Genomic DNA, 27,595 nt, shown 5'->3' with positions numbered 1-27,595 from the left:
ACGTATAACCGACACAATTTGACCCCCTTCCCTAAAGCAGTGCACATTAACCCCCTCTGTCTAACGCCCTTAGACAGAGACAGGACTGGCAGTGCTCAATTCCTCAATTAAGATCCCCCCCAAAAAAATAACAAAAAAGCAGTGTACCTTTTAACTAGTTTTAAGGACATTTGTTTCCTGAGAAGTGCCCCCCATAGCAGTGTACATCACAGCGCAGCCGGCAGAGCTCAACTCAATAAATTCACTTACCTAACTGGCAGAGGTTCCAATGACGCCTCCGTTACTCCTCTTCAGCCCGCTTCAGCTCCTGTGTAGAAGATGTTCCCGCATCTGTACGAGCCGGGCTGCTCTGTCTCCACGCTCCACTCTGACATCATTGCGCGGCCTACGCAGAGCCGGATGGGAAGACAGGAACAGCAGTCAGTCAGGAGCTCTCTGACTGAGATGCAGCCGCTGACTGCAGAGCACATCACTGGCCGGACCGGCCCCAGACAATGACGACCGGCGACAGACAGCCCCGATCAGTCCGGCCCTGCATTATAGCACGGTGGGCGCCGTGTCACTGAAAATGGCTACAGCACTGACACGCGTGTCATAGGTTCGCCATCACCGCCCTAGGAGCTCCTTACTTTATTTATAGGTGATAGGTCCTCTTTAAGAGATAAATCTGGTATTTTATGACTGGGGATACCTAACATGTTAATAATTACAATTATTAATTTATACATGTATTCCACAATTCCGGATCCCCTTGGGGGGCAACTCTACTGTATTGAAGCATATTGTGTCGACATTTTTTTTTCACTGGCAGGCTGAAATGGAAATGCCTAATGACTGGCGTGAAAAACTTCAACTGTTTCAAAATGCATTGCAACAGCTGGAGAGAGATTTGCCTAATTAAACAGCTGTTAACATTGTGTTTACAAACGTTAACACAATGTTAACACACAGGTTAATGTCACGTTAATGCATGCGTTAACAGTTGCATTGTGTAAAATCTCTGTTTAAATCTCTCTTCAGCTGTTGCAATGCATTTTGAAAAGCATACGTTAAACGCCATGTGTGACAGCACCCTGACAGATTATTTACCACTACCAATTGTGACAATTAATGGCAGGTGTCTGCAATATAATCCAGGAGTCAATAAACCTCTACAGGGATGAAGCCAATAGACCCATAGTGGGGGAAAATTCCTTCCCAATACCAAATGTGTCATAACATCAAATTAACAAAAAGTTTTAGTCCCATAACCCCTCTCTCTAGGGGGAGAGGGTTCCCCTTTGCTTGGCCAATGGTATGGCCTAGTTTGATTGTTCATGTTGGCTTAGCCAGCATAGACACTTGCTAAAGTATGTACTCGGTCCGCTTACTATTGCGAATAGGTAGGCTGGTAGTGGGGCACCTACTCCATCCAAGCTTCAGTCCTGGGTTTTTTGTCAAATGACTTCATGTCAGAATCAGTAGAGAAGGCACCATCTGAATGCTGGACTGTGTTCATACAGCAAAAATGTGCCACCTCATGGCTTTAACACCCTATTCTCACCCTGTACAATGCCCCATTCCCTTCTTATTTTGGTCTCTTTCTCTGCCCCCCCCCTTTCATTGATCCCCATTTCTCTGCTTTCCTTCTTTATTAGGCCACCTTTGCCATCTTTGCTCCCCTTCCTACTGTACCCCCTCTCTGCTCCTCTTTTTATTGTGCCCTCCCTCTTTGCTCTCGTTCTTATTGTGCCCCCTCACTGCTCCTCTTATTGTGCCCCCCCTCTGTTTCTTTTCTTATTGTGCCCACCTCTGCTTCCTCTCTTATTTTGCCCCCCTATACTCCCTCTCTTATTGTGCCCCCCTCTCTGATCCACTTCTTACTGTGCCCCACTTTTTGCTCCTCTTCTTATTGTGCCTCCCCCTCATCTTTTGTTGAATAAAAATTAATGAACTTTACTCACCTTACCTCGTTCCTCAGCTGCTGTCCTGCCTCTTCCTCCACCACGTCTGTACTACAGCAGGTGCACTTTGATAACGTCACTGCGCCTACCAGGCTGCTGTGTACAGCTGATGGATTTCTGTATCTAGCAATTCATCTAACTCTATCGGGGAGCAGAGGACACTGATAATGTTAAAGTCCGGGACCATACCTCCCGACCAGGCGGGACAGAGCCCAAAATTCGGGACTGCCGTGCTGGATCCAGGATAATTGGGAGGTATGAGAAAGAGTTTATCATTAGCCTCCTTATCTTTTTGAAGTGGATGTAACTCAGAGGGCTTTCAGATGTACTGCTCACTACAAAAGAAAGAGCAGATACAAGGAAGCTTCTTTACTCAATTACGGTAAATATATTACAAAGTTTACTATTATCACTTGCTCTATCAATTTCTGAAATTTTCTGAAAAATTATTAGTTACTCTTTAAGATTTTCATGTGAAATTAGTGATTTGTTCCCACTATGTTGTTGTTTTTCAGTTGCCAAAATGGTAATCCTCGGGAAAAACTCATTGCCCAGACAGCAATGAATGAATTGCGGTTATCGTTACGTTGGTATTTATTTACAGTTCAGAAATAAAAAAACTATGACGTATTTACTTAAGCAACCGTGGCTTCAATAACGACCTTGTCCAAGAAATATCCCCCTCCCCCTTTAAGCTTTCTGTGGTCAGGAAGCTAAAGAAATGAGCAATCGCCTTCTCATATAACTTTAACCACTTGTGCAATGTTACAAGACATAGTGACTTATGAAATTCCCCATTAAGAAAGTCCCAAATTCTGCCATTCTGTATTGTTTAGAATTTGGAAAATCTCAGACTTTTCCAAAAAGTGAATGTTCAGTTTTCTAATCATTATGAGTGGGACATAAGGTCAGATTTCAGTGAGTTTCCATAGCAGCTAGTCTGCAAAACCCATTTCTGAGTTTACATTTTCAGCTGCCACAGCAGCCAGTGAAATCGATACACATTTATAATTGAAAGTGCAATCTGATGCATGTTTTTGCCTTACTTATGTACTCTAAAATATTGATTAGAAGAAGTGAATGGTAATGTAGACATGCTATGGTGGTGGATAATGACTATAAAGAGCCCCTGCAGAAACACGTCAGTCAAAATCTGCATTTGTAGGCATAACTGCGCAATTTGACCCAGTGATAATCAGTAAGTGGGTGTATTTATTATTCACTGGCCCATGATGCAACAGTGTGTGATGTTAATGCAGCCCCCTTTAAATCCCTATAGGGTTACCCTATAACCTCTGCCCGTGGGCCACCGGGAACTCCGCCACCGGGAACAGCACGTATTTCAGCGCTTAGTTTTCTGGCTCTGTGTTAAATCTAACTACCTGTATGTCTATAAACATTGATAGAAGGTAAGGTAAAGAAACTAATTCCCAACAGAATACAGACAGGAGATGAACAGAGTATAATGCACTTGGGTAACTGTACTCCATTGAGAAAGGGAAACCCCCAGTGTCATTATCTTGTTTAAGTTTGCATTCACATATTCTGCATCAAATGCGTTTTGAAACACATTTCAATCAGAACAGGGAGGTGCTTGCCCCAAACGCATATGCGTTTCTGATCACATGCGTTTCAGTTATCAATAACTGATCACTAAAAATGCAATTTAACCAGAAGATATAAACATAGCCTAGAAAATTAAATAAACAATTAACAGCAAGGAAAGTGATATTTGGCCAAGTTCTCACCTGCCTTCGGACCTCCATAATTATTTTCAGTCAATAAAATAATAAATGAAGTTTAAAAGGTCTGTTAAAATATCCATTGATTTCAATGGACTTCCGTTAGTGTCTGTTTTCACCATCTCTGTTACTGCTTTCGTTATTCGAGTGGTGCATCTCAGGCATATACAAAACACAAATGTTAACCCTGCGTCAACAAATGCATGCGTGAACGCAATGTTAGCGCATGCATTAACAATAGGACAGATTTACTTACCCAGTCCTGTCGTGATCCCGCGGTGCATTGTCCAACGAGGATTCACTAAGGTTGTGCGTCCAATTTCCTGCATGTGTCGCTTCCGCGCTGAGATCCGCTGGAGTTCACCTTCTTCTTCCTGGTGCATGTGAGTGCTGGATCTTGCGTCACAATTCCGGTTTTTAAATTTTGTGGTTTGTCCAAATCTGTCGGGTTGTCCGACGGCACGTCCCCCCGATTTCTGTCGCATGGAAGCCGATGCGCCACAATCCGGTCGTGTGCACCCAAAACCCGGGGCAATTCGGCGCAAAATGGAAATATTCGGTAAACCAGACGGAATCGCGTGTTAACAGCTGTTTAATGCAAATCCCTCTTCAGCTGTTGCAATGCGTTTTTAAACGCATGCGTAAAATGCGACCGCACCCAGAGGGTGTGAAACTGGCTGCTTCAATTAAGGCATTGTGTTGTGATTCATAACAAAATAATTATTTAGTGACATTCATGTACTGTTAACATGAAACTGTCAGTAAATAATAATTTTGTTATGAATTACTGGCACAATAACGTAATGGATGCCCAAACTCCATCATGGCCGCTATGTGGCCTCACTGTCTATTCACACCCTTAGACCCATACTGATCTGATATCAAAGACCTGTCCTATGGATATATATAAATATATATATATATACAGGCAGTCCCCGGGTTACATACAAGATAGGGTCTGGAGGTTTGTTCTTAAGTTGAATTTGTATGTAAGTCGAAACTGTATATTTTATAATGGAAGTTCTAGACAATTTTTTTTCTTTTGCCCCAGTGACAATTGGAGTTTCAAAATTTTTGATGTAATTGGACCAAGAATTATCAATAAAGCTTCATTACAGAGATCTTACAGCTGATCATTGCAGTCTGGGACTATAGTAAAGCATCCAGGGAGCTTCAGCAGAGGTCACAGTGGGCAGAGGGGTCCGTCTGTAACTATGGGTTGTCTGTAAGTCGGGTGTCCTTAAGTAGGGGACCGCCTGTATAGAGAGAGAGAGAGAAAGTGAGAGAGAGAGAAAGAAAGAGATAGATAGATGAACAATATAAAAATTGCCTGTACATTGCCATCTGCTGTTCCAGGATACTAAACGCTGTAAATGAAAACTGCTACTCTGTTCATATGTGTACAAAACAATTTTTTGTCACAGATATGTTTGCAAAAACTCTTCCATGTGAGATTATTCTATGTTACGTTTTGTCCATGTTGATTTTAAAGAGTAAGGCTGCATTCACACGACCGTAGGGGGCGTATGTATGGCTGCAAGCCATACATACATCCGCTATAGACCGACAATGGCCGCACGGAGCCATACGGTGCCGCACACGTACCGCTCCATACATGGGAAAAACATAGGACATATCCTATCTTTCCCTGTGTTACGGGCCATACGAAGTGCATTGCTATGGAGAGGGGAGGGACATTCATGTGAATGCAGCCTAAGAAGGTTTTGCAGTATAATTATTGAAACTAAGCATCCTTTATTTAACCATTGCTCAAGTACATGGATAGAACAAGGGGACAACCAGGTGTGCATGGATCAGTGTAGTTTAATGGCAACGTATTGAGGGAGGACATTTTGTTGTAAGAATCACATTGTACATCCCTTTTATGTTGAAAGAATAAGGTTCCTACAATAATATATACATATATATATATATATATAATATTTATAAACGGCAGAGGAGAACTTTAGAAGAATGTTCATTCCTCCACCTAATGCATCCCTCCCATCAGGCATAACTGTCACAATCCGTGGCTCTACACTCTCATGATTCCAAAAAGTCTGTTGCCTTGGAGTCATCTTTGACTCTACCTTATCCTTTAAGTCTGATAGTCCGTGCCCTCATCGTCTCTCACTTGGACTACTGCAATATTCTTTACCGTGGTCTCCCAGATAACTGTCTAATACCCCTCCAATCTATTCATAACTCTACTGCCCGGCTAATCCATCTATCTCAGTGCTTCACCTCTGCCTCTCCTCTGTGCCAGGCTCTACATTGGTTACCCATTGTACAACAAATTCAGTTTAAAATATTAACCATGACTTGCAAAGCCGTCCATAACATGTCCCCTTCTTATATCTCTGAACTTATCAGTCAACACTGTCCCACAAGTAATCTCCGTTCCTCACAGGACATTCAGCTTCACTGTATTACCATCTGCTCCTCTCACAACCATCTCCAGGACTTCTCCCGGGCATCCCCCATACTCTGGATCTCTCTACCAAAGCATGACAGACTATCCCCCACCTACCAAATTTTCAAATAGAATCTGAAAATCCTGATAACCTACAACACACAATGGGACTTATTTACTAAGGGTCCACAGAACGCACTTTCGTTGGATATTGGAAATTTTCGGGATTTGGGCCGCTGTGACAGCTATTTAGGAGGGTATTGTGTCTCACGCAATCGGATTTTGACGCAATCGCGCCAGCCTTCATGCGACAGAAATCGGGAGGGGGGCCAGCCATTGGACGAACTGACGGATTCGGACTGAGCAGGGGACTTAACTTTAAAATTGTATCGCAAGACAATGCACTTACATGCGCCAGGAAGAAGAAGGTGAACTCCGGCGGACCTGATCGGGGAAGTGACACATGCAGGAAGTCGGGCGCAGGATCTAAGTGAATCGCAGCAGATGTGCATTCCGGATCAGCGAAAGCGCCAGGGAGTGGTAAGTAAATGTGCCCCAATAACTGCACTGCTCTGCTCCCTCACCTCGTGTCTCCATCCACCCTCCCATATAGATTGTGAGCTCTCAGGAGCAGGGTCCTCCTTCCACTTGTTTCAGATCTCTTTATTTTTCGTACTAGCATTTGTTCTTGTCTTAATGTAATGTATGTGTATCCCTTACTAATTGTACAGCACAATGGAATTAATGTGCTCTATAAATAAATAAATGATAATAACCTCATTTAGTCACAAATGTCTTGTTGTGTAGTGTACGGAGTGAATTTTAATTTGGACAATGTAATTTTATTTGGTCAAGACTGCACCCTGTAAATGCATCCTTACTCTTGGTATGGCACTCAAAGTTTCCATCATGTCATCACATTTGCAAGGAATCCACAAGGAAGCCCTATACATTGCAAAGACATTTCAAATATGTTATATGAGTATGTGCTCAATCTGCTATGAAAGTGTATAATGCCGCTCCCGCTGTCATTATTTGTTGCTTCATGCAGGAGCCACACCTGGGACAGCAGCTGGAGTAAAAGTTATGGAGAAGCACTCTAATCCTCTTGCCCACAAGCAAGTGCAGTCAGTGTGAATATCGCTCCATGTGCTGAAGGGATCTCCCGAACTCGGACCTCTGATCACTGGAATGAACTGACATGCCGAGTCCATTCCTGTGATTCCTAAGGCTCACAGAGTGATTTTCAGTTACTGCACGCGTATATCCAGACCAGATGATGGCGCATGCTCTATCTTTTCCCTATGCAAACCGCATGCTATAGGTTCCCAGAAGCGGTACTTTGCCATATACATACCGTATTTGGCAAAGTACCGCTTCTGGGAGCCTATAGCTGTCTATAGGGATGCATATTTGCGGACGGATAAACGCCCCCCACACGGCAAGCGTGAAAGGTGCCTAATAATGTGTTTTGTGCTATGATAATTATATATACTGTAGGCGCGTGTTAATGTATACCAGTAATTGCTGACACTCAATTATTTAAATTAGATGGTGACTCATGGGTTTATCTGTCTTTATTGCCACAATCAGTTCCGAATTAACTGTCCCATGGGCCCCGGGCTGTTCACACGACAGGGCCCCTCCCCCCCCCAGCATCCAAACCAACATGTCCCCTGATGTTAGCACCTAAGTGCAACTTTATCCTTTATATACTCTATATCCTCTATATATCCTTAATCTTATACTATTCATAAATGTAATTTTAATGATGAACTACTATCATGCTCTTGTAAACCATCTATTTAGGAAAGCCAATCACATTCCGTAACTGCATGAAACCATCCACCCCGACTACTGTCCAGACCAGATCTGCTGCCCCTGGCTGTAACTAACAGCTGACACCCCAGGTTGGAGTGAGCTCTGATCGCAGGTTTTTAACTGGTTAAATGCCGCAGTCAATCCAACAATCAGATGATTGTTGTTCATGTCACATGGTGGAAATGATAAAAAAAAATGTTATTAAATAAAAAGTAAATTAATAAAAATTTCCATAATCCCTGTTAATACATAAAATGAAATGTAATGTGAAATAAAGTCAAAATCATTACACAATCCCCACACATATAGTATCACTGTAACAACCTGTAGAATAAAAATAAATAATTATTGAACCCGCACAATAAACGTCGTAAAAACAAACTGTTAAAAACCTGCCAAATATTATGATTTTTACCTATTTCATCGCACAAAAAAATGCAATGATACAAAAAAATATCTACTCCAGAATGATACCGGTGCGAGGTACTACATGTCCCACAAAGAAACAAGCCATCAGTTAGCTCCGTAGTCAAAAAAATAAAAGTGTTGTGCCATTTGGAAGACGGCAATGCAAAAGTTATAGATTTTTTCCCTATATTAGGTTTTATTTTGTGAAATTTTGTAAAACGTAAGAAAAAATGCAACGTAAGAATGGCATCCCTGTAGTCGTATTGACCCATAGAATAAAAATAAGACTAAAAAGTAAAAAAAATCAATTACATAATTGATGTTTTTTTTACTCCTCCACGCCCCAAAAAAGTTAATATGTTTTCAACAATAGGGGATACCAACCCCCAAATGGTATCACTGTAAAATACATCTTATCCCACAAAAAAACTTGCGCACACATGACCCCACTAACGGAAAACCTAAAATTGCTGCAGGGCAATCCTTCCCTTCCCATAGAAGAAGTAACAGCCACATGTGGGGTGTAGGGGTTGTCAGCCTACATTCCCATTAGCTGGCCGGTAAACAGGTGGGGGATTTTCGCACTGAATGTTCTTGTTGACATAAAATGTATTAAATTGTTTTATTAATAGCTGGAAAATATAACAAAAAAATATTTCAATATATTCAAGAATTCAATTGTTAATTTCTAATAAAGCTGTGGCCGACCCACAAGTTAACTTTAAGAAATGTCCCTGTATGTTTTATCATCGGTGGCTGTTGGTTTGGGGTTAAAGGGCTTGAGCTCCTAGTGTTTGGGCTAAATTTTATTTGTGCAGTCAATATACTTCTTATATATACAGGGTCAATGAATACAATGAATTTAATAATTTAATACATTGCCCCTCCCCCTTAATTAATTGTTTAAGATACTGCCCCCCAAAAAAAATTATTTTTAAAAAATGACCCTCAATATACTATTTAATATACTGCCCTCCCCCATATACTGGGGCCCCTTCAGTAATGAGTAAAATAATTTTGCTTCTGTCCACCATGTGAATTATTTTATATAATGGGGCCCCCACAATAATTTTTCTGCTGTTAGATTTAAAAAAAAATCCTGTAGTTGCCTCTGCTCCCACGTCTTCTATAGTCTTCCTGCTGCCAGAAAGGAAAGGGTGCATCCTGGTTCAGAGTGCGATGTGCGCCGGGGTTGTCTTAAGCCCCTTCTACACTGGCGTTTTTCACGCGCGAGTTCTGCGCGTGCATTTGACGCGCAGAACTTGCATTGCACTCTGTCCCATTGTATTCAATGGCTCTTTCTCCATTAGCGTTGTTTTTGACGCGCGTGCTTGCGTTCGTTTGCACGCGCGTCAAAATCGCAGCATGCTCTATTTTTGCGAGTCACGCGCAATTTTCACGCCCCATTCAAGTCTATGGAGATGCATCAAGAACGCATTGCACTCGCAATCATTGCACTCGCAACCCTTAAACGTAAGGGTTGCTAGGTGACCAGAATAACAGTATTTCCCCTGCTCGCGAACGATCATTTAATTAAAAAAACACAGTGAAGAACAGTGAAGAATAGAATAAAACCAGTGAACACAGTGAAAACAGTGACCACAGGATCATTTAAGAGAAAAACACAGTGCAGAACACAGTGCAGAATAGATTACAGATGTTCGGCACATCTGCTTACTTGTCGGGAGATACGCGCGGAACGGTGCGGCCAAAATAGCATGTGAAGAACAATATATATGTGTGAAGAACACATTGCAGATGTATTTAAACATCTGCAATTTGTTCTTCACACACATATATATTGTTCTTCACATGCTATTTTGTTCGCACCGTTCCGCGCGTATCTCCCGACAAGTAAGCAGATATGCCGAACATCTGTAATCTATTCTGCACTGTGTTCTGCACTGTGTTTTTCTCTTAAATGATCCTGTGGTCACTGTGTTCACTGTGTTCACTGGTTTTATTCTATTCTTCACTGTTCTTCACATCTGCTAACTTGTCGGGAGATAATATACACGCGGAACAGTGAAGAATAGATCGCAGATGTTTGCAACTTATCAGAAGACATTATTTTTTAATTAAATAACCCATTTTAATCCCAAACCATGGTCCCTTTGAAAAATGCTCGATTCTCCCATTGACTCGCGCGTGAAAAATGCTGATCATTGGCGCTTTTGGGGCACCAGGCCGGGAACTCCTAATGAAATTGCGGGGCCCGGTGCTGGTGCTCCAAGAGCGCCAATGTTTATCTGGCTCTGGTCAAGAGCAATATTATTACAAATAAGGAGGAAAATTAAGAGGTGCAAATTTGAAAGAGATTATTAGACCTTTTAGGGGGCACAAAGCTGGTCTAATGTATAGGAAGTTCCGTTCATTTGTTCCATCCATTGAATGGATTACTAAAAAGAAAGAGTGAACTGTCAAACAGCTGCATTCTGTGTTTTACTGAAACATGGCTGCATATGTAAATGATGGTATGATTTATGCCCAAGGTTTTCATATGGACAGAGGAGATCGCTCTCTAGTGGGAATAAGAAGGAAGGTGGGTTGATATCTATAAACAATGGCTGGTGCTCTGGAAATCAGGTTTCAACAAGAGGTAAATACTGCAGTAAGGATGTAGAGATTTTGGCAGCGGTAATTATGCTATACTATGCTCCAGGAGCTCCAGGCAGTGATTTTTGTGGTGACCTATATTCCCCACTCATCTTTAAGCAGCTTGTGAGGTGTTGCAGCATGAGGTGGGAAGCAGCATTCATTATAACTGGTGACTTTAATCAGTTAAAATTGTTTCCAAAATTTTGCCAGGTGGTAAACTGCCCAATTAGGTGAGACAGGATCTGCGACCTTGCCTATGTGAATGTACTAGATGCCTATAGATCAATGGCATTCTCACAGATTAACAAATCATGGGTAACCCTGGATCTGAAGAACCTCCTGAATAAAAATAATTATGTGTTTTTGGGTAAAAATGAAGATGAATATCGAGCCTGATAGATTTTCATCCGACAGCCCTAACTTCTCTAGTGATAAAGATAATGGAGAGAGTATTGTTAGATCATCTGTTAGCCAGGGTGGAAAATTCTGCTGACCCTCTTAAGGGTGATGCCATTTATGACGTTTGAACCCCTTTTTGGTCCGTTTTTAAGCAGTCCGTCCAAAAACGCATGCATTTTTTGAAAACCCACCCCAGTTTTGACAGGTTTTACCAATTACCTTAATTAAAACTGGTCAAAAACGGATGCATTTTAAAAAAAACGCATGCGTTTTTGGACGGACTGCTTGAAAACGGACCAAAAACGGGTGGCATCACCCTAAATTTGCATACAGCTCGGGCCTTGGTGTTGAAGATGCACCAATGCACGTAATTCGACGGGTTTACAGCCATCTTATTGTTAAACATCTCCAAAACTAAGGAGTTGGTAATCGACTTTAGAAGATCACGGATTAGATCTTGTGACCCCTTGTATACAAATGGAGAGGAGGTAAAGAAGTCCAAAACTACAAGTATTTAGGGGTATATTTGGACAACAAACTAGATGGTGCATACATGTAGAACATCAGATTAAGAAAGCCAATAGTAGACTCAGGGGCGTAACTACAGCAGTAGCAGCTATAGCAGCCGGGGCCCGACCCGACACAATAAAGAATGGAGGATGTGCCCCATTATATCTATACAGTATTGTACTGCACATTGTCCAGCATAATATGTATATAACATATACTGTGATGTATATATGCAGTATCTGTGATGTGTATATGGTGTCTGTATACACTGTATGTGAGTATGTTGCATATGGCACTGTATGTGTGTGTATATACACATGAGTGTATTTATATGTGATTGTAACTCGCATGTGTGAGCATACTAATATGTATATTTTTTAAGTGGGAAGGGGGGCCCCATGCAGTAGCCTGCTAGGGGGCCCTGTCTCTCCTAGTTATGCCACTGAGTAGACTATATTTTTTACAATCGTTTTGATCATTTAATATTTGCAATCACTTGCTGAAATGTTTTACATGTAATATATGGATTATAGGGCACATTTACTAAGAACAGTGCAGTGTGTACTGTGTGCAATTTGCCTGTGTAGTGTGCAGGGGGCGCCAGATTCAGGATTTCTGCACTGGAGGAGGAAGTTCTGGTGCTCAGTTGGACTGTACGCCACATTTAACAACTTCCGACAGAATTGCGTCACACGCCCTATGTGTTGCACCTTTATAAATCTGGCAGCCCCTGCACTTCTCCGACAGATTGCACCCCTTCAGTGCAGAAATTTGTGTCGCATGAAGAATAGTGCCGCAGTACAGTACCGTGAGTGAGACGGAGAAAAGTATAAAGCATGTCCAATTTTCTCCAGTATTTCCGTTCTGTACGCCCTACAGAATTCTATGGGATTTTATAAAATATGGGTGGGCAGGATCCAGGGACATTAGAACCAGCAGGGGGTGCATGCTGCCAGCCCACTGTATTTTATGTATACGGATGAAAAACATCACATATATACGGGTTAATATGGATTCATATAGCACAGAAATACCGAGAAATGACAATGCGGACCCCTGAGGAGTCTCCTATAGCGCTCGATAAACAGTATATAAATGACACATGAGGCTGAGCTTAGGTGCATCAGTATAACATATAACACTATCAGGCACATCGTGAAGCACATGAAGGGCGCCACCTTGTGCCAGCCACTGAGCTTGCAGTTATCTCACTCCCAGCATGCAGCGCAGGACAGCATCGTCCCCGATGATTTTGAGTGGCACCTACTGTCACGTGACCGACGCGCATTCTTATACGACTCTCTAGCCTATAGACAGGGCGAGTCTATGGTTTCCATAGCTCCTCCCACCGACGTCACGGCACCTCCGACTACAGCCGTTAGGATTTGAACTATTTGAACGGTTTGGGCGGGAGAGGAAGGAGCAGCTCCAGCGCCGGGGAGACTGGGACACGGGATATACACAGCGACCGGGAACGTGTAACTCGGGACACCGGACCCGGGACAGGTAAGAAGCGGAATGTGCTGTAGTCTGTTGTTGACTATGGAGACTATGAAGCGTCTGCAAGTGGGAGCTCAGCCGCTATCGCCATTACTCTGCTCCGTGTAATCCTCTCCTGGCGTCTGGAGAAGGAGGCTGTGACGTATCTTGTCACATATATACGTCCTGCAGTGCGTCTGTTATAATGTACAGCCCTGCAGTGTATGTGCAATGCATACTGTATATATCGCACTGTGTAGACAATGCCCTTTCAGATTAGCTATGTTAGTAATCCCTAACCAGATGTAGGTCCCCTCAACCCCCAGCATGACCTACCGCAGGTCCTAAGGAGCCGTCATGTATAGTGTGCCCGGACATGGTGCTCCTGGCTTCTCCTCTTTATATCGGGGTCACTGATACCTTGGGGGCTGTCAGGTTTGGAGCCCCAAACCCTCACTACACAAGTTTCCCTTTAAATCTATTGTATGTCCTATAATGTGTTAATAAAATATAATTTCAATAGTCGCCCTCTGTAATAGGCATCTGACATTGCAAGCTTCACATTGTACACTATGTTGTCCCTTATGAGCACAAACTACAATGTCCTTGCTAGAGAAACTGTCTTCCATCTGTCGCTTTTTAGGATCATTGGAATAAACGGGTAACAAGTGTCTGATCCCTGCAGCATCCACTTGTCTATATAACGACCTCATATGTTAGTGTACCCAGGATAGCAATATTGCACATTTGTTGATGAAGCTCCATTAGGTATAACGATAGATTAGTTCTTGCTGGGCAGATGTTATAGAAATATAGACCTGGACACCTATGTGCGCTGTAGCATTAGAGAAGCCGCCTGCTCTTGTTATGTGTGACGTGTATGACTAAATATTTTTATTTTGTCTAGTGGTTGGTGGCATTGTTGTGATGTGAGAGAACTGGTAACGTTGTGTTTATATAAATTTGACTTGCTCAAAACCTTACACTTGAAATGTGATCACAAAAGAAGTTGGTGACATATTGTCTACTGTAGGAAGTTACTGCCTGTATTTCTATTAGAAAAGTGGTTTTGGTAAAATTTGAATTGCTTTATTTAGCCCTTTCACTGCCAGGCATTTCTGGCGATTTTGTCATGTTATTGGCCAGAGCAATTTTTTTCAATTTTGTTTACGATTAAAACAAAAATTACAGCAAATAGCATTATGCTAAACGCCAACAAACCATATATTTACTGAAAGCAGAAACTTGCCCCATTTTCAAAACTGGATTAGTTTATAGACATGGGCGCCTTCATGCAATTTTTATTCAAAGTGTAAAATTGTATTTAAAACAAACAAAAACATAAAATTTGACTTTGGCTCCATACAGAAAATATTTTCTTTCACATCTCCGAAATATAATAGGTGGGCATGTGTATAGTTCAGAGATGCCTCATAGTATCATATCAATTTAAAAAGTAAAGGCACCCCTGAAACCTATATAATAAAAAAAAAAATTTTTTTGAAAGCAGACAACCAGGCGATTGCATTTGCCTTTAATGGTTTACAGCCTGTACCGCCCGCATGTAACTTCAAAACAAACACACATTATTAAACAAAAATGCATTGAAATGCCATTAAAACAAGTTTTTACATAAAACTCACACAAAAGCTGAGGTTTATGCACAAATAACACAGTGAGCAGATATATATATCACAATGCACAACATCAACAAGATTTTACTCTCCTAAAAATGTTAAAACAAAAACCATGTTATATTTGGTTGTAATTCACAAATTTGTTTAAAAATATATCGCACACAAATAAGCTCCTGTCAAACTTTTTTTTTCATAAATTCATACACTACCGCCTTCATGCAACTTTGAGGCAAACAGTAATAAAATGCAAATATTGCAAGAAAACTCAAAATTTCCTATAAAACATGTACTAATCTAGAATGCTTGCATAAGAATATCTACTTTCCTAAAAACAGTCAAATGTGGGGAGTTCAAATACCCCACGTGTATATTCGCCAACATATATAGCAAACGGAACAGGGTTATCTGAGTTTATATAATATAATAATAATCTTTATTTATATAGCGCCATCAAATTCTGTAGCGCTTTACAAATCATAGGGAACATGTACAACTATATTACATTACAAAGAACAAACAGTCAATAGGAGTGAGGGCCCTGCTCACAAGAGCTCACAGACTGAGGATGAGGGGGTGATACAAGAGCTTGTATAATGGTCCAGCCATTCTTTATAAGGGAACAAGATAAAATAATTTGATTTACTAAACAACGATGTTGCTGCTTGAAACAGCCATCAGCCGCCATCTTATGTACAGGGTCCTAGGTGAAAAAGACTGCAGAGAAGCCGGGAGCTTGGTATATATCTGCTGTTTGCCAGATAACAGATGGGAGATAGGACATAGGATGGATTAGTAAAGGGAGAGTTGACATTTCAAGCACTTAGGGAGTGTGATAGGCTTGTCTAAAGAGATGGGTTTTAAGAGCACGTTTGAAACTTTGGAGGGTGGGTATTAGTCTGAGAGTCCGGGGAAGGGCATTCCATAGAATTGGAGCAACTCGGGAGAAGTCCTGGATACGTGCATGAGAAGTTCGAATTAAAGTAGAGATTAATCTAATGTCACTGGCAGATCGAAGGGCGATAGACTGAGAAGAGAGATAGGGAGGTGCAGCATTATTCAGAGCTTTGTGGATCACGGTTATTATTTTAAAGTGAATACGGAAGGAGACAGGCAAATAGTGCAGTGATTGGCACAAACTGGAGGCATCCGTGTAGCATTTGGCCTGAAAGACGAGCCTGGCTGCTGCATTAAGAATAGATTGTAGAGGAGAGAGTTTAGAGAGTGGAAGGCCGATTAGTAGGGAGTTGCAGTAGTCAAGTCGAGAGTGAATAAGTGCAACAATTAGCATTTTAGAAGTTTCAATTGTCAGAAACGGACAGATCCTGGAGATGTTTCTGAGATGCACCCGGCAAGAGCGAGCAAGAGATTGAAGATATGGTGAAAAAGAGAGGTCTGCGTCCAGCACAACACCAAGACAGCGGGCCTGCTGCCTCGGTGCTATAGTGATCCCACAGACTGAGATAGAGAGGTCAGGGTTGGTTTGGTTAGTACAGTGATTTTCAACCAGTGTGCCGTGACACATGGTCGGGTGTGATGCGGGGAAAGTTCCCCAATCTATGGTGCCCCCTGTGTTTTGTTTCCCGGCAATGCGCAGTCACGGCTTCTTACAATGTAGGGGACGTGTACAATAACACTTGCACAAGCTTTGAACCTCGTGTGACAAAATGACGTCACCGAGGCCGGCGCATCATCCTGAGAGTGGAGAGACTCTCACATTTAAATCTCCTTTATTCGATTTTCAGGGCATCCATCAGATAAAATACAGGTGGCGTGGTATAATCGTCAAAGCGTCTCTAGCACATACAAGTGCTCTTAATATTTTATCTGATGGATGCCCTGAAAATCGAATAAAGGCGATTTTAATCTGCACCTAGCTGGATCCGGAAATTTCTTTTTTTGTGGACTACATCGCCCAGCAGCGGGGGGATCCGTGCTAGCGGACTAAGTTGTCGCATGAACCAGGTGAGCTGGAGGACTTTTTGTATATAGACTCTCCCATATGCCCACCAATAATGCTGACTACATGAGCTTTTGCCTGAGTATATGAACTGTTGGCAGAATACTCAGCATATGAGCTGGTACTTTTAGTACTCCAGCAGTATACTGCATATAACAATGAGAAATGTAAAATGAGAAATACTATAGTCATGAGGCTGGAGTACTAAAAGTACCAGCTGATATGCTGAGTATATGAGCTGGCACTTGTACTCTGGCCTCATGGCCATAGTACTTCTCATTGTACCCCTTTATTTTGCAGTATATGAGCCACATAATAATCAGCACCATATACTAAAAATAGGGAGAAACTGAGAACTGTTGAGGAAGAGCTTCGTGTGTGTCCTTCCACCATTCCTGCCAGGATATCCCTTTTGTGTTTATCGAAACAGGCCCAGGTTTCACACTGAATGAGTAAAATAAATTTAGAATCTAAATTATTAACTATATGTATAATATGACTGGTTGAAAATCACTGGGTTAGTAGATGGTGGAAAGACAAGAAGTTCAGTTTATGAAATAATTTTCATTGATTTAAAAGTTTAACAGCTAATCATTTTAACCTGGGACTAAAGTCATCCAGAGAGCTTCACCAGAGGTCACAGTGGGCTGAGAGGTCTGTCTGTAACTAGGGTGCCTTTTAAGTCGGGGACTGCCTGTAATGGGCTCTGTCAAGTGTCTGTTGTAGCCTGTGGTTCAGTAGGGCCCACAGATTTTTCAAAGAAATCTGCATGAGCGCTTGATAATCCATTGTTGCACATGTGAGCATGGTTGTGGTCAGAATTGAATTTGACTCTATGAAGATGCATCTTGCTTTTGTTGTGGATTCCCCCCATATTATGGTTAGATGGCATTGTTATTGTTTTGTTTTTGGTAACCTTTCTCATGTACCCTCATGCGCAAACTTGTATCTCCACTTTTTGTGTAGGCGCCATCATGAACGATCCGGAGAGCCTGTCGCAGCTTCTGCAGGTTTGTTCTCGTAAGACTGAAGATTTTGTACGACTTCTAGACAGCAAGCATATGGTATGGCTCCAAGAGATAGAAGAGGCAGCCAGAAAGATGTTCAGCAGGTAAGTCAAACTGCTTGGAAATGCAACTCCAATACCATTTATTAACGTTAGAGTACCCCACACTGTCACTGCTGCTGTGGTATAATTTATTCAGACCCGGGGGCGCATTGCACGACCCCCAAGAGTGTTCTGAGAGACAGTGATGTCACGGCTTTTTTTCAAATCTCGCGTTAGACATCAAGCCACCACCGTGTTGACTGCAGCATTTAAATGGTTAATACCTGCAATCAGAGCTCGCTCCATCCATGGTTGTTAACCCCTTACCGAAATGTGACGTAATATTACGTCACATGCCATGTGCATGAAGAGGGCTCGCAGGCTAAACCCTCTCCATAGCCGTTAAGTCTTTTCTGCATATTGCATATAGTGTTTTCCCGCCATCTTGCCCAGGTTCGTCGCACCCCATGACGTCATCGGGGAGCGGTGATCCATCGCCATGACAGCCTCAGCTCTTCCAAAGACCCGAGGCTGCTTGGTGTTAACCCTTTCATTACAATGTGCTATCGGCACATTGTAATGAATGAGGAAAATCCCCCACATACTGCCATACTGTAGTTTGGCTGTTTATGGTAGGATCAATCAGACAACCTTGGGGAGTCTAAAAAATAATAAAAAATTAAAAAGTTTTTTTTAAAAACCATACAAATTCCAATCGCCCTCCTTTCCCTAGAACTGGTATAAACAGTAAAAATTACATTAGGTATCGAAGCGGACGAAAATGCCCGAGTTATCAAAATATAAAACGTTTTTCACTGCGTTTAACCCCGCAATGAAAAATGGCGCCCAAAGTCAAAAATGGCACTTTTTTGCCATTTTAAGAGTATAAAAAAAATTCTATTAAAGGACACCTGTCATCAGGTCTGTGTCACTTGTCCTGTCACTACTACCTGTTGGAGCAGCTCACAAGGATCCCATCACAGCCTTTATCTCGTTATTTCATACATTATTCATTGTAAAATCATCTTTTCTTTATTATGTAAATGAGGCTGGTCACATGGTCAGAGGCAGTGATGTCACCCCTGTAACCCCTCCCCTCTCCTCTTCCTGCTCATGTCTGTGTGTAATGTATAGTAAAGCATTGCTGGTGTGTGCTGCATCTGCTGACATGCTGCATCCTCCTAATATACAGGTGAGAGACACAGACATCAGCTACACATGAATCTGACAAGTTCTGCTGTAACATGGGTGCCTGGAACTGCTGTATCTCTCCTAAACACACACACATGCACACACAGGCTGCAGGGGGCGTGGCCACCAGCACCAGGAAGCACATCATTATACAGCCTCACACCATTATACAGGCTGTCAGTCATGCATTGGGGGTGTGGCTGTGCCGCCCACTCATGAATAGAGTGGACAGCTTGAATATGCTAATGCTTCATTGGACATTTCACAGGTCATTTACATACAGCTTTAGGACCTCATTGCTTAGGTTTACAGGCATGTAGAGGGACAATAAAGGGATAGTGGCAATGCTCTCTAATGGCAGTTTATGAAAATATATTTAGTTTAGGGGGGTTATTTTGCATGACGGGTTCTCTTTAAGTGCTCAAAAGGTCGTACAGTCCTAAAAATGATCACATTGTAAACATCATCAAAAGTATTTAAAAAAAAAAAAAGTTATTAGCAGAAGAAGGCAAAATACGAAAACTTTTTGTGCAGGAGGTTTTAATTTTTGTAAATATATGAAAACATTATAAAACCTATACAAAGAATAAAGTAGACATGTCATGTGGGGCGTACAGTGAAATCCATAAACTCCAAGCCCACAAGAATATGGCGCGCATGCGGGTTTTTCACCAATTTCATTGCATTTTTTTTTTTTCTGCTTCCCAGTCCACGGCATAGAATATTAAATACCATCATTTTGAAGTGTAATTTGCTCTGCAGAAAATAAGCTATAACACATCTCTGTACATGGGGAAACTTAAAAAAGTTAAAAGGTAAAAATGAAACCGCAAAAACGAAAAAGAGCATTGGCAGGAAGGGGTTAAACAGGGATGTTGGCTGAAAATGATAGCTGACGCCCTTCGTTTCCTGATGCCGTTTCGGTTCCAGTGAAGAGCTGAACCGGCATTGAGTCCTTGACGTACTATTACGGAAATCTCTATACTGTATTAGTTCCCCACCTAGCACAATCGGGTTAAAGGGAATCTACTAGTTCCCAAATTACCCCACGGGTAAAAGGTAATTTCTACCTCTGTAAGAGATGCCTACCTCTAAATAAATAGCAGAAAAACTAATGTACAAAATATCCTGTTAATGGAGTCTTTTGACCCTGAGCAAGGTTATAGGCAACCTCATAACACAATACTCTATATTCGAATAGCAGCATGAAGTCTTCATAAGTCACTGGAGGAGAATTTACAGAGTGTCATGTTAAAGTATTAGTTTGGACTTCTCTAAAGGTCTATTATTTTTTTTTTTTTTTTTTTTTTTTTTTTTTTCCATCAGTGACTTCACTGCTGAGCCAGAGCTGATGCCAAAGACGCCATCTCAGAAGAGACGAAGGAAGAAGAGAATATCAATTGTGCCTGATGAAAATCGAGATCCTAGTGGGCGCAGGTGAGCGGAATAGCTAAATTTAACATGAAAAATTATTTTCTATAACTTTATTTGGTTTTCCAGGCATAATCACTTATCTTTGTTTCTGCAGGATATCCAGGAGAAGAAGCAGCGTCAGCTGGAGTACATCTGTACGAAGACTATCTTCTCGACATGTGTCTAAACCACTTGATACATCTATTCAGGAAGAGACTGAGCAGCAGCCTAAGAGAGTGACCAGAGCTAAGGCACAAGCTGGCATAATGTGTGTGCCCGTAGCTGAGAAACCACTAGAAGAAATCTCAAATATACCCAGTGATCGCCTTCTGCAGGTGAATATTAGTGCGGAGGACCGTCGTAGTGCGGAGGTGCAACTCTCAGAGCTTACCAAGCCCGACAAAAAAACTGGATTAGAAACTGTTGTGCCAACTTTGACTGCACCATCTATTCCATCTGCTCCCCCAGTCCCTGAGCAGTCCTCAGCTACTTTCACCCCTGAGAAGAATGGACGCAATGCAGCCAAATTAAAGATTGCAGACAGCTCCACACCTAAGACGCAAGCAGCTGTTGTTGGGGAAATAGATCTAACACTTGAATCTCCTCAGCCTGTTGGACAAGCTGCCAAAGAGCTAGCACTGGAACTGTCAAACTATAGTGTGACACCCACAGGCTCCAAATCTGACCGGCGCTCAGTCCGCCGCAGCATTGTTGGGCGGAAATCAACCAGCTGTCGAGCATCTCTGGCTAACCAGTACTCTCTTGCAAGCAAGCGTGAAAGTATGACCAGAGAAGCTGTGCGCAAATCCATCCGCCGCTCAGTTTCCCGGAAGAAGGCTACAGACGTTTCATCATCTTCTAGCTATAAGAGCTGTAAGTACCTCATTTGTTGATGTTGTGCTGTGTGTTACTCTCTAGATATTTTTCCAGATATTTTTCCTAACTACCTTTTTGTTCTTTGTATGTTTAGATCAGAGCTCTGTTGAAATAGTGGATGAAGAGGTTACTGTGAAAATCAGGTACAAACAATATCCTGTATTTGTTTCTCTGCCAGTAGGATGGCATGTCTTTCCTACCCCAGTATGGAATTATGACTCCGTAGCTTCAAGGATTTATCTGGACATTGCTCTGCGCACAAAGCAGCGTCTATTCTATTTTTGCTGTTAAATCAGTTTGTAGAACACGCACCCATTTGTTTATACAGCATTTTAATAGAAACTTCTATAAGAAGGCTGTATATGTCCATGTATTAGGATCTGTTATGGGGTCAAACTTCTGTGCAGTGGGCTGTAAATTAAAAAAAATAAATAAAATGGACCCTTCCCTTCTGTCTGATCTCCCTCTATCTTGGAGAGCAAAACTGTTCTAAGCAACCGATCAGATGCCAGTTTTCTTTTTATAAGCTGCTGAGAGGAATTTAAAGCTGAGCTGTCGTCATTGGGTCCCCCCCAATAAATTTTAGTTTTGTTAATCGACTTATTGAATCTAGTTAATGCTTTTGTGTTTTCATTTTTAATAGATTAGTTGAGCTGTGGGGCACCTCAGTCCTCCTGTGGCTTGGGCCTAACTTGTTTTGTAGGAAAACCCCTCTAAAGAACACCTTTATCACATATTTAATAATTGTTACTCTTTTACAGACCAGAGACTGCAGAACCTGTTGAGGAGGTAAGAAATAAGTTGCAGTAATTGGCTATTTTTTTTTTCCTTCTTCATACTTCTGTCATGTAGGAGAACTTTGCTTAACTCTTTAAAAGGCCGTTTCTTTGCTTCCCCCTGCCCCCCTCTACCCAGTGCTTGTTGTCTAAGGGCTCTTTATTTACAATATTTCTATCTTAATAGGCCTTTTCACACTCCAGGTTTTTTTCCCACTGATTCAATGTTGTCCGTGACAGGACAACATTATTCACATTCTCTGATCAGACTTGATAAGTACCACTCACTCTGCTGGGGGACTGAATTGATATATGATGCAGTAACTATTTTCCCTATATATAGCTGACAGTCCCCTTTGCTGCATATCCATGGAAATAAGAACTCTGTGCATAATATTGACATGATGCATGGAGTTGAGTCCATGGCATTAGTCATTTCCATGATCATGAAATATTGTGGAACTGACCTAAGGCAGATTTAGGCTGGTGCCACACGTAACGCTTTGTCTGCGTTTGCAAACGCACACAAAGCCACACCCACCGCCTGCGATCGGGAACGAGCCGCCGGTGTTTTGCATTAAATTACCACCAATACGATAGAAATGCCGATGTGATCGGGCCGCCCCGGTGGGTGCGGCTTTGTTTGCAAGCGCAGACAAAGTGTTACGTGTGGCACCAGCCTTATGAAACTGCATCAAAGAAAACCAGCAGCCATTCGTTTTCGGATAAGACTTGTATATTTGATATTGTATTATTCATTTACATGGATCCAGAGTTCTTTCAGTCATATTAACAAATGTAATTGTTTGCACATTTTGCTAATTTTCTAGGTTAGACGTTCTCTGCGAACAAGGGCCTGTAACAAGATTGCCATTAGCCACCACCCTGAGACTGAGCCAGAGAGAATGGTCACTAGACGGTCTTTGACCCTGAATGCCGGTTAGTATATCATGAGTACAAGGGCGTTTTTCTGTGATCCCGGAAAGTACATTTTAATGCTATATAGACTACTGGAGATCAATCAGTTTGTAGTCCACAGTTGATCTCGTTGCTTTTAAAAATCTGAAAATTGTTCTTTCTACTCTTCACAGAAACTGTCCCTGATGTGGATGATCAAACCATAAGGTAAATATTTCTATGGAAAAGATGCTATTTGATACCACTTGTTGCTCCTTAAATATGGTAATGCCATGGAAGGAGCATAAGGGTAGTAAACTTAAAGGTGTGGGGTTTTTTTTGTTTGTTGCAGGAGGAAGAGTTATAAACGAGCAGTGGATGAGTTGTCTGATGACCAATCCGGTGATGAGCAGGTGAACTCCCCTCCCAGGAAGAAGACTCCTTCTCCACCATGTCCTCCCAGCAAAGTATGTGTTTTTTTTCGTTGTGTTTTTTTTTTTTTGTTTATAACCATTTTCACACCAGTGTTTTGGTCAGAATTTTGCACCAGGGTTTGTTTACACAAAAATATAAAGTTCTGTATGTTGTCTGTGTTTAGGACCAATTTTATGACTTTTGGTGTCTGAATTCTGGAGCAAAATACTGATGGGTGAAATGGGTAAAATTAAAAGCAGTTGGGCTTTGATGTTTACAATTTCTTTATTTTTAAATTTTTTTTAAGGTTATAAAGCCGCCACCTCCACACATGAAGACTTTCCTGCACACAGTACAGAAAAATCAACTGCTAATGATGACTCCCGGATCTATTGGGAAAAGCCTCATTGCAAAATCCTTCATAAAACGTAACACTCCTCTGAAATTGGACCCCAAGGTATGTAAACCAGGCAGACTTGCACACATAACATTCTATATTAATGTAACCTAGAGGAAGCTGCACAGGTTGAATCTTCTCCATGGCTTCAGTTTGTAGAGTGTTCAAGTACAGCTCTAAATCTGAAAGCATTCCTTAAACAGTCAATACTGAAATAAAGGTGACTTTTTTTTTTTTAGTCAGAATTTAGTACTCATGTATTATCTAACAATAGACACTTTAGAATATTGTCTTGCTCCCCCATTAGTGCCATATTTTACCAGAAAATGGTGTGGGTTGATGGTGTAAACTGATGCTAGAAAGTGTTCAGAAGCACATCTCCAGCTCATCATATATGCGTGTCTGAAAACGAATCCTTTTATTTTGGGACCCTACCAGCATTTCAGGCTTCTTGTAGTTATTGCAGCATTAATTTGATGAATTGCTCCCTTTCTGAGGACAAGCAGTTGCTTGTTTGTGTATCTTTTGGGGTTTTGTTTGTAGTGACTTACTATGCAACTTTTTTTTCTTTTTATTATTTCCCTCTGCTATATCCAGACAGAAGTAAGTACTAACCAACACAAAGGTGTCAGTGGTGTAGTTCTTTCAGGTTGAGGGAGGTGCTGGTCACTGACAGGTCTTGGTGCGGCTGTTCTATTGTATCCTCAAGCTTTGTATTTTGCAGTTTGGGTGTACATATTAATATGCCTAATGCAATTTCTTAGGAGAAAGAGCGCCAACGCCAGGAAGCACTTCGCAAGAAAGAGGAGGCTGAACTTCAGCGCAAGCAGAAAATAGAGGAGGGAAAGAAACGCAAACAGGAGGAGATAAAGTTGTGAGTAACTTAATCTATCATTTTTATCTAGAAATATAAATATTGGTGAGTTTCCATATAACATTTTTGTTATGTAGGAGGAGAGAGGAGCGTCAGCGTAAAGTTCTGCAAGCTCGTGAGAGAGTGGAGCAGCTGGAGGAAGAGAAGAAAAAGAAAATGGAACAGAAATTTGCACAAATAGACGAAAAGAGTGAAAAGGTAATCTGTTTGATTAAGTGACTTTCTTTTATTTTGAATCCTACACCTTAAAGGAAACCTACCACTTCTGAAGGTAGGTATGAGATGTAAACACCGTGCACCAGCTCAGGGTGAGCTGGTGCCGGAGCTTACCATAGCTAGTGTTTTAAACCGCGATATAGCCGTTTAAAACACTAGCTATGGTAAGCTCCGGCACCAGCTCACCCTGAGCTGGTGCACGGTGTTTACATCTCATACCTACCTTCAGAAGTGGTAGGTTTCCTTTAAAATGCAAAGGGAAAATTCTGGCGTACGAGTCATAATTCCTGATAACCTATGCCACCCTCAGCCAAGTGGATTGGTATGTGGACAGGCCTAGCGTAGAAGTAATTCAGCCACACAATGCTGGTGCATTGTGTACTTGGGGGGGGGGGGGGGGAGCTGCAGATTCCACCCAAACCAGTCTGAAATTTATAGCTTTCACTGTACAAATGTAAGACCTCTGAATTCAGCTCATGTTCATTGTTGAATTCTGTCATTTACAGGTGAAGGAGGACCGCTTGGCTGAGGAGAAGGCTAAAAAGAAAATTACTGCTAAAAAACAAGAGGAGGTAGAGAGCAGACGACGACAGGATGAGGAAGCTCGGAAACTAAAAGCTAAACAGCTGGTGAGTTTTTGTAGACTAAGCCAGGGTGAAGCTTGGCTGAATTAAAATATATTTTTGTATAGCAGCTATAAATGCTTACTTGTGTATAGGAGGAGGAAGAGCGTAGACATCAGGAACTTCTCCAGAAAAAGCGGGAAGAGGAAGAACAGGAACGACAAAGAAAGCTTGCAGAAGCCAAAAAATTGGCAGAATTGGAACGGGAAAGACAACTAGCAGCTGAGCAAGAGCGTCTCAGAGCTGAAAAGTAAGCGGCCATTCTTTCACAGTATAGTTCCTATGCCTCTGATCTGTTTCCACAGTAGCATAATCTTGTTTTTGGCACCTACAGGGAAAGGGAGCGCTTGGAAAAAGAGAGAGCACTTCAGTTACAGAGGGATCTAGAGCGAGCAGCACAGGAGAGGGAGCAACAGCGCAGAGAAGCAGAAGAGCGTAAGCGAAAGGTGAGTAGTATTGAGGTGTCGCATTGCATTCAAATGTTCTACCCCCTCAAGTCTTGCAACTAAATGTAATGGTTTCCTTTTTTTTTCTCTAGGAGCAACAGGAAAGGCTAGAACAAGAAAGGTTGCGTAAAGAAATGGAAGCCAAGAAACTAGAGGCGCAGAGACAGCAGGAAGAGCAGGAGAGAATGGCTAAGGAAAAGCAGAATGCTCTACCACTCAATGTCACGGTGGATTTAGGGGTATGTGCAGGCAATTTGTTTATTTATTTTGTATGGATCATTTTATCTTCTCCCAAATAAACCCAAAAATAAAACCAGTAACATGTAAAGCGGGCTCCCATCCTCTCTGGTCAGTCCATGAAATCCAGCCTGTGCACGCCAGTTCTTCACAGGCTTCCCATGTTGATGTGCTGCCAGCCTAAGGCCCCATGCACATAACAGTATTGGAGGACGTGATCTGGCCGCACAAATTGCAGTGTCTCGCACCCGTCCTGCCCGGAAATGGCCTCCCCCCTACACCCAGCCTTCTGCTTGTCCTGGCCTGGATCAAGCACACAGTCGTGTGCATGGGGCCTTAGAGTAGGCAGTTAATGGATGTGGATGGAGGGCATGGTGTACTGTATCCCAACAGTTGGATAAATATATACAATCCATTAGTAGTGGATGTAACCACATTACTTTATGAATGACTTCCTGCATTCCTGATTACCTTATTTCTATCCTCCTAGAACTCTCCAGCCTGTGAATCCTATGAGATGACTCCAAAGGGCTACAAACCTCCATCTGTCAAAATCAATGCCGATGACTATGGCATGGACTTAAATAGTGACGATTCCACTGATGATGAAAGTAAACCACGCAAGCCTATTCCAGCCTGGGCATCTGGTGAGTTCCATTAAGTCACTCTTGAGGGGTGTGATGCGTTTTTTTTTTTTTTTCTCTCCTCTCTTCCTCTTGTTTGGTATATAATCATTTCCCCTCCTTTCCACAGGAAATCAGTTGGCTCAAGCAATGTGTCAGCAGTACTACCATCCAATAGATGTGGACAAATTCTATGGCATCATCGACAGCCCGAAATTAGAAGACATGTTTTACAAAAGCAAACCACGATATTACAAGCGCACTAGTTCTGCCGTATGGCACTCGCCTCCACTAAACAGCAACAGGCAGCATCTTGCTGTGGGCTATGGGTTGAAGAAATACTGAGCTGAGGAACTGCAGGCTGACAGTCCCACAAACTACTGCACGCTGCTCTTACACTTGTCTGTCTGAACGTCAATTTTATCTGTTTTATGTATAACTTTCTTTTTGTAACAAGCAATCTACTATATATGTATGGTAGGGATGTCTCATTTTAAAAATAAAGATTCTTTAAGGATTAGTAAAATTTCTGCATTTAATGAGTAGTAGATGGATTTGCAATCAGTAAATTAGATTGATATCAATATCAGTCCTACTGTTCATTATAATATTAAAGATGTCTTCTACACAGATCCATAAGAAAATGCATTTTGTTTA

The 27,595-nt window shown here is 41.8% G+C and overlaps 1 protein-coding gene across 1 annotated transcript; it reads left to right on the top strand.

The window, feature by feature from the left end:
• Positions 1-13,150: 13,150 nt before the first annotated feature.
• On the top strand, positions 13,151-27,582 carry INCENP (inner centromere protein). The gene is made up of 18 exons (XM_072118024.1): positions 13,151-13,340; positions 17,874-18,018; positions 20,473-20,583; positions 20,675-21,432; positions 21,530-21,578; positions 22,197-22,224; positions 23,042-23,150; positions 23,303-23,336; positions 23,461-23,575; positions 23,830-23,979; positions 24,684-24,793; positions 24,871-24,991; positions 25,516-25,638; positions 25,728-25,882; positions 25,967-26,078; positions 26,171-26,317; positions 26,806-26,962; positions 27,069-27,582. Exons 2-18 carry the CDS (start codon positions 17,882-17,884, stop codon positions 27,281-27,283), a joined length of 2,631 nt encoding a protein of 876 aa, XP_071974125.1. The 5' UTR covers positions 13,151-13,340; positions 17,874-17,881; the 3' UTR covers positions 27,284-27,582.
• Positions 27,583-27,595: the final 13 nt, after the last annotated feature.

This window comes from Engystomops pustulosus, chromosome 7, assembly GCF_040894005.1.
Source record: "Engystomops pustulosus chromosome 7, aEngPut4.maternal, whole genome shotgun sequence".
Taxonomy (NCBI): Eukaryota; Metazoa; Chordata; class Amphibia; order Anura; family Leptodactylidae; genus Engystomops; species Engystomops pustulosus.
This window is presented reverse-complemented; position numbering and strand designations above follow the sequence as displayed.

Bases quoted from the DNA above. Each gene is read 5' to 3' on its own strand.
- INCENP (XM_072118024.1), top strand. From the start codon at position 17,882: ATGAACGATCCGGAGAGCCTGTCGCAGCTTCTGCAGGTTTGTTCTCGT. The intron at 23,337-23,460 runs GTAAATATTTCT...TGTTTGTTGCAG, and splicing joins GTGGATGATCAAACCATAAG to GAGGAAGAGTTATAAACGAG. The intron at 25,639-25,727 runs GTGAGTTTTTGT...ACTTGTGTATAG, and splicing joins AACTAAAAGCTAAACAGCTG to GAGGAGGAAGAGCGTAGACA.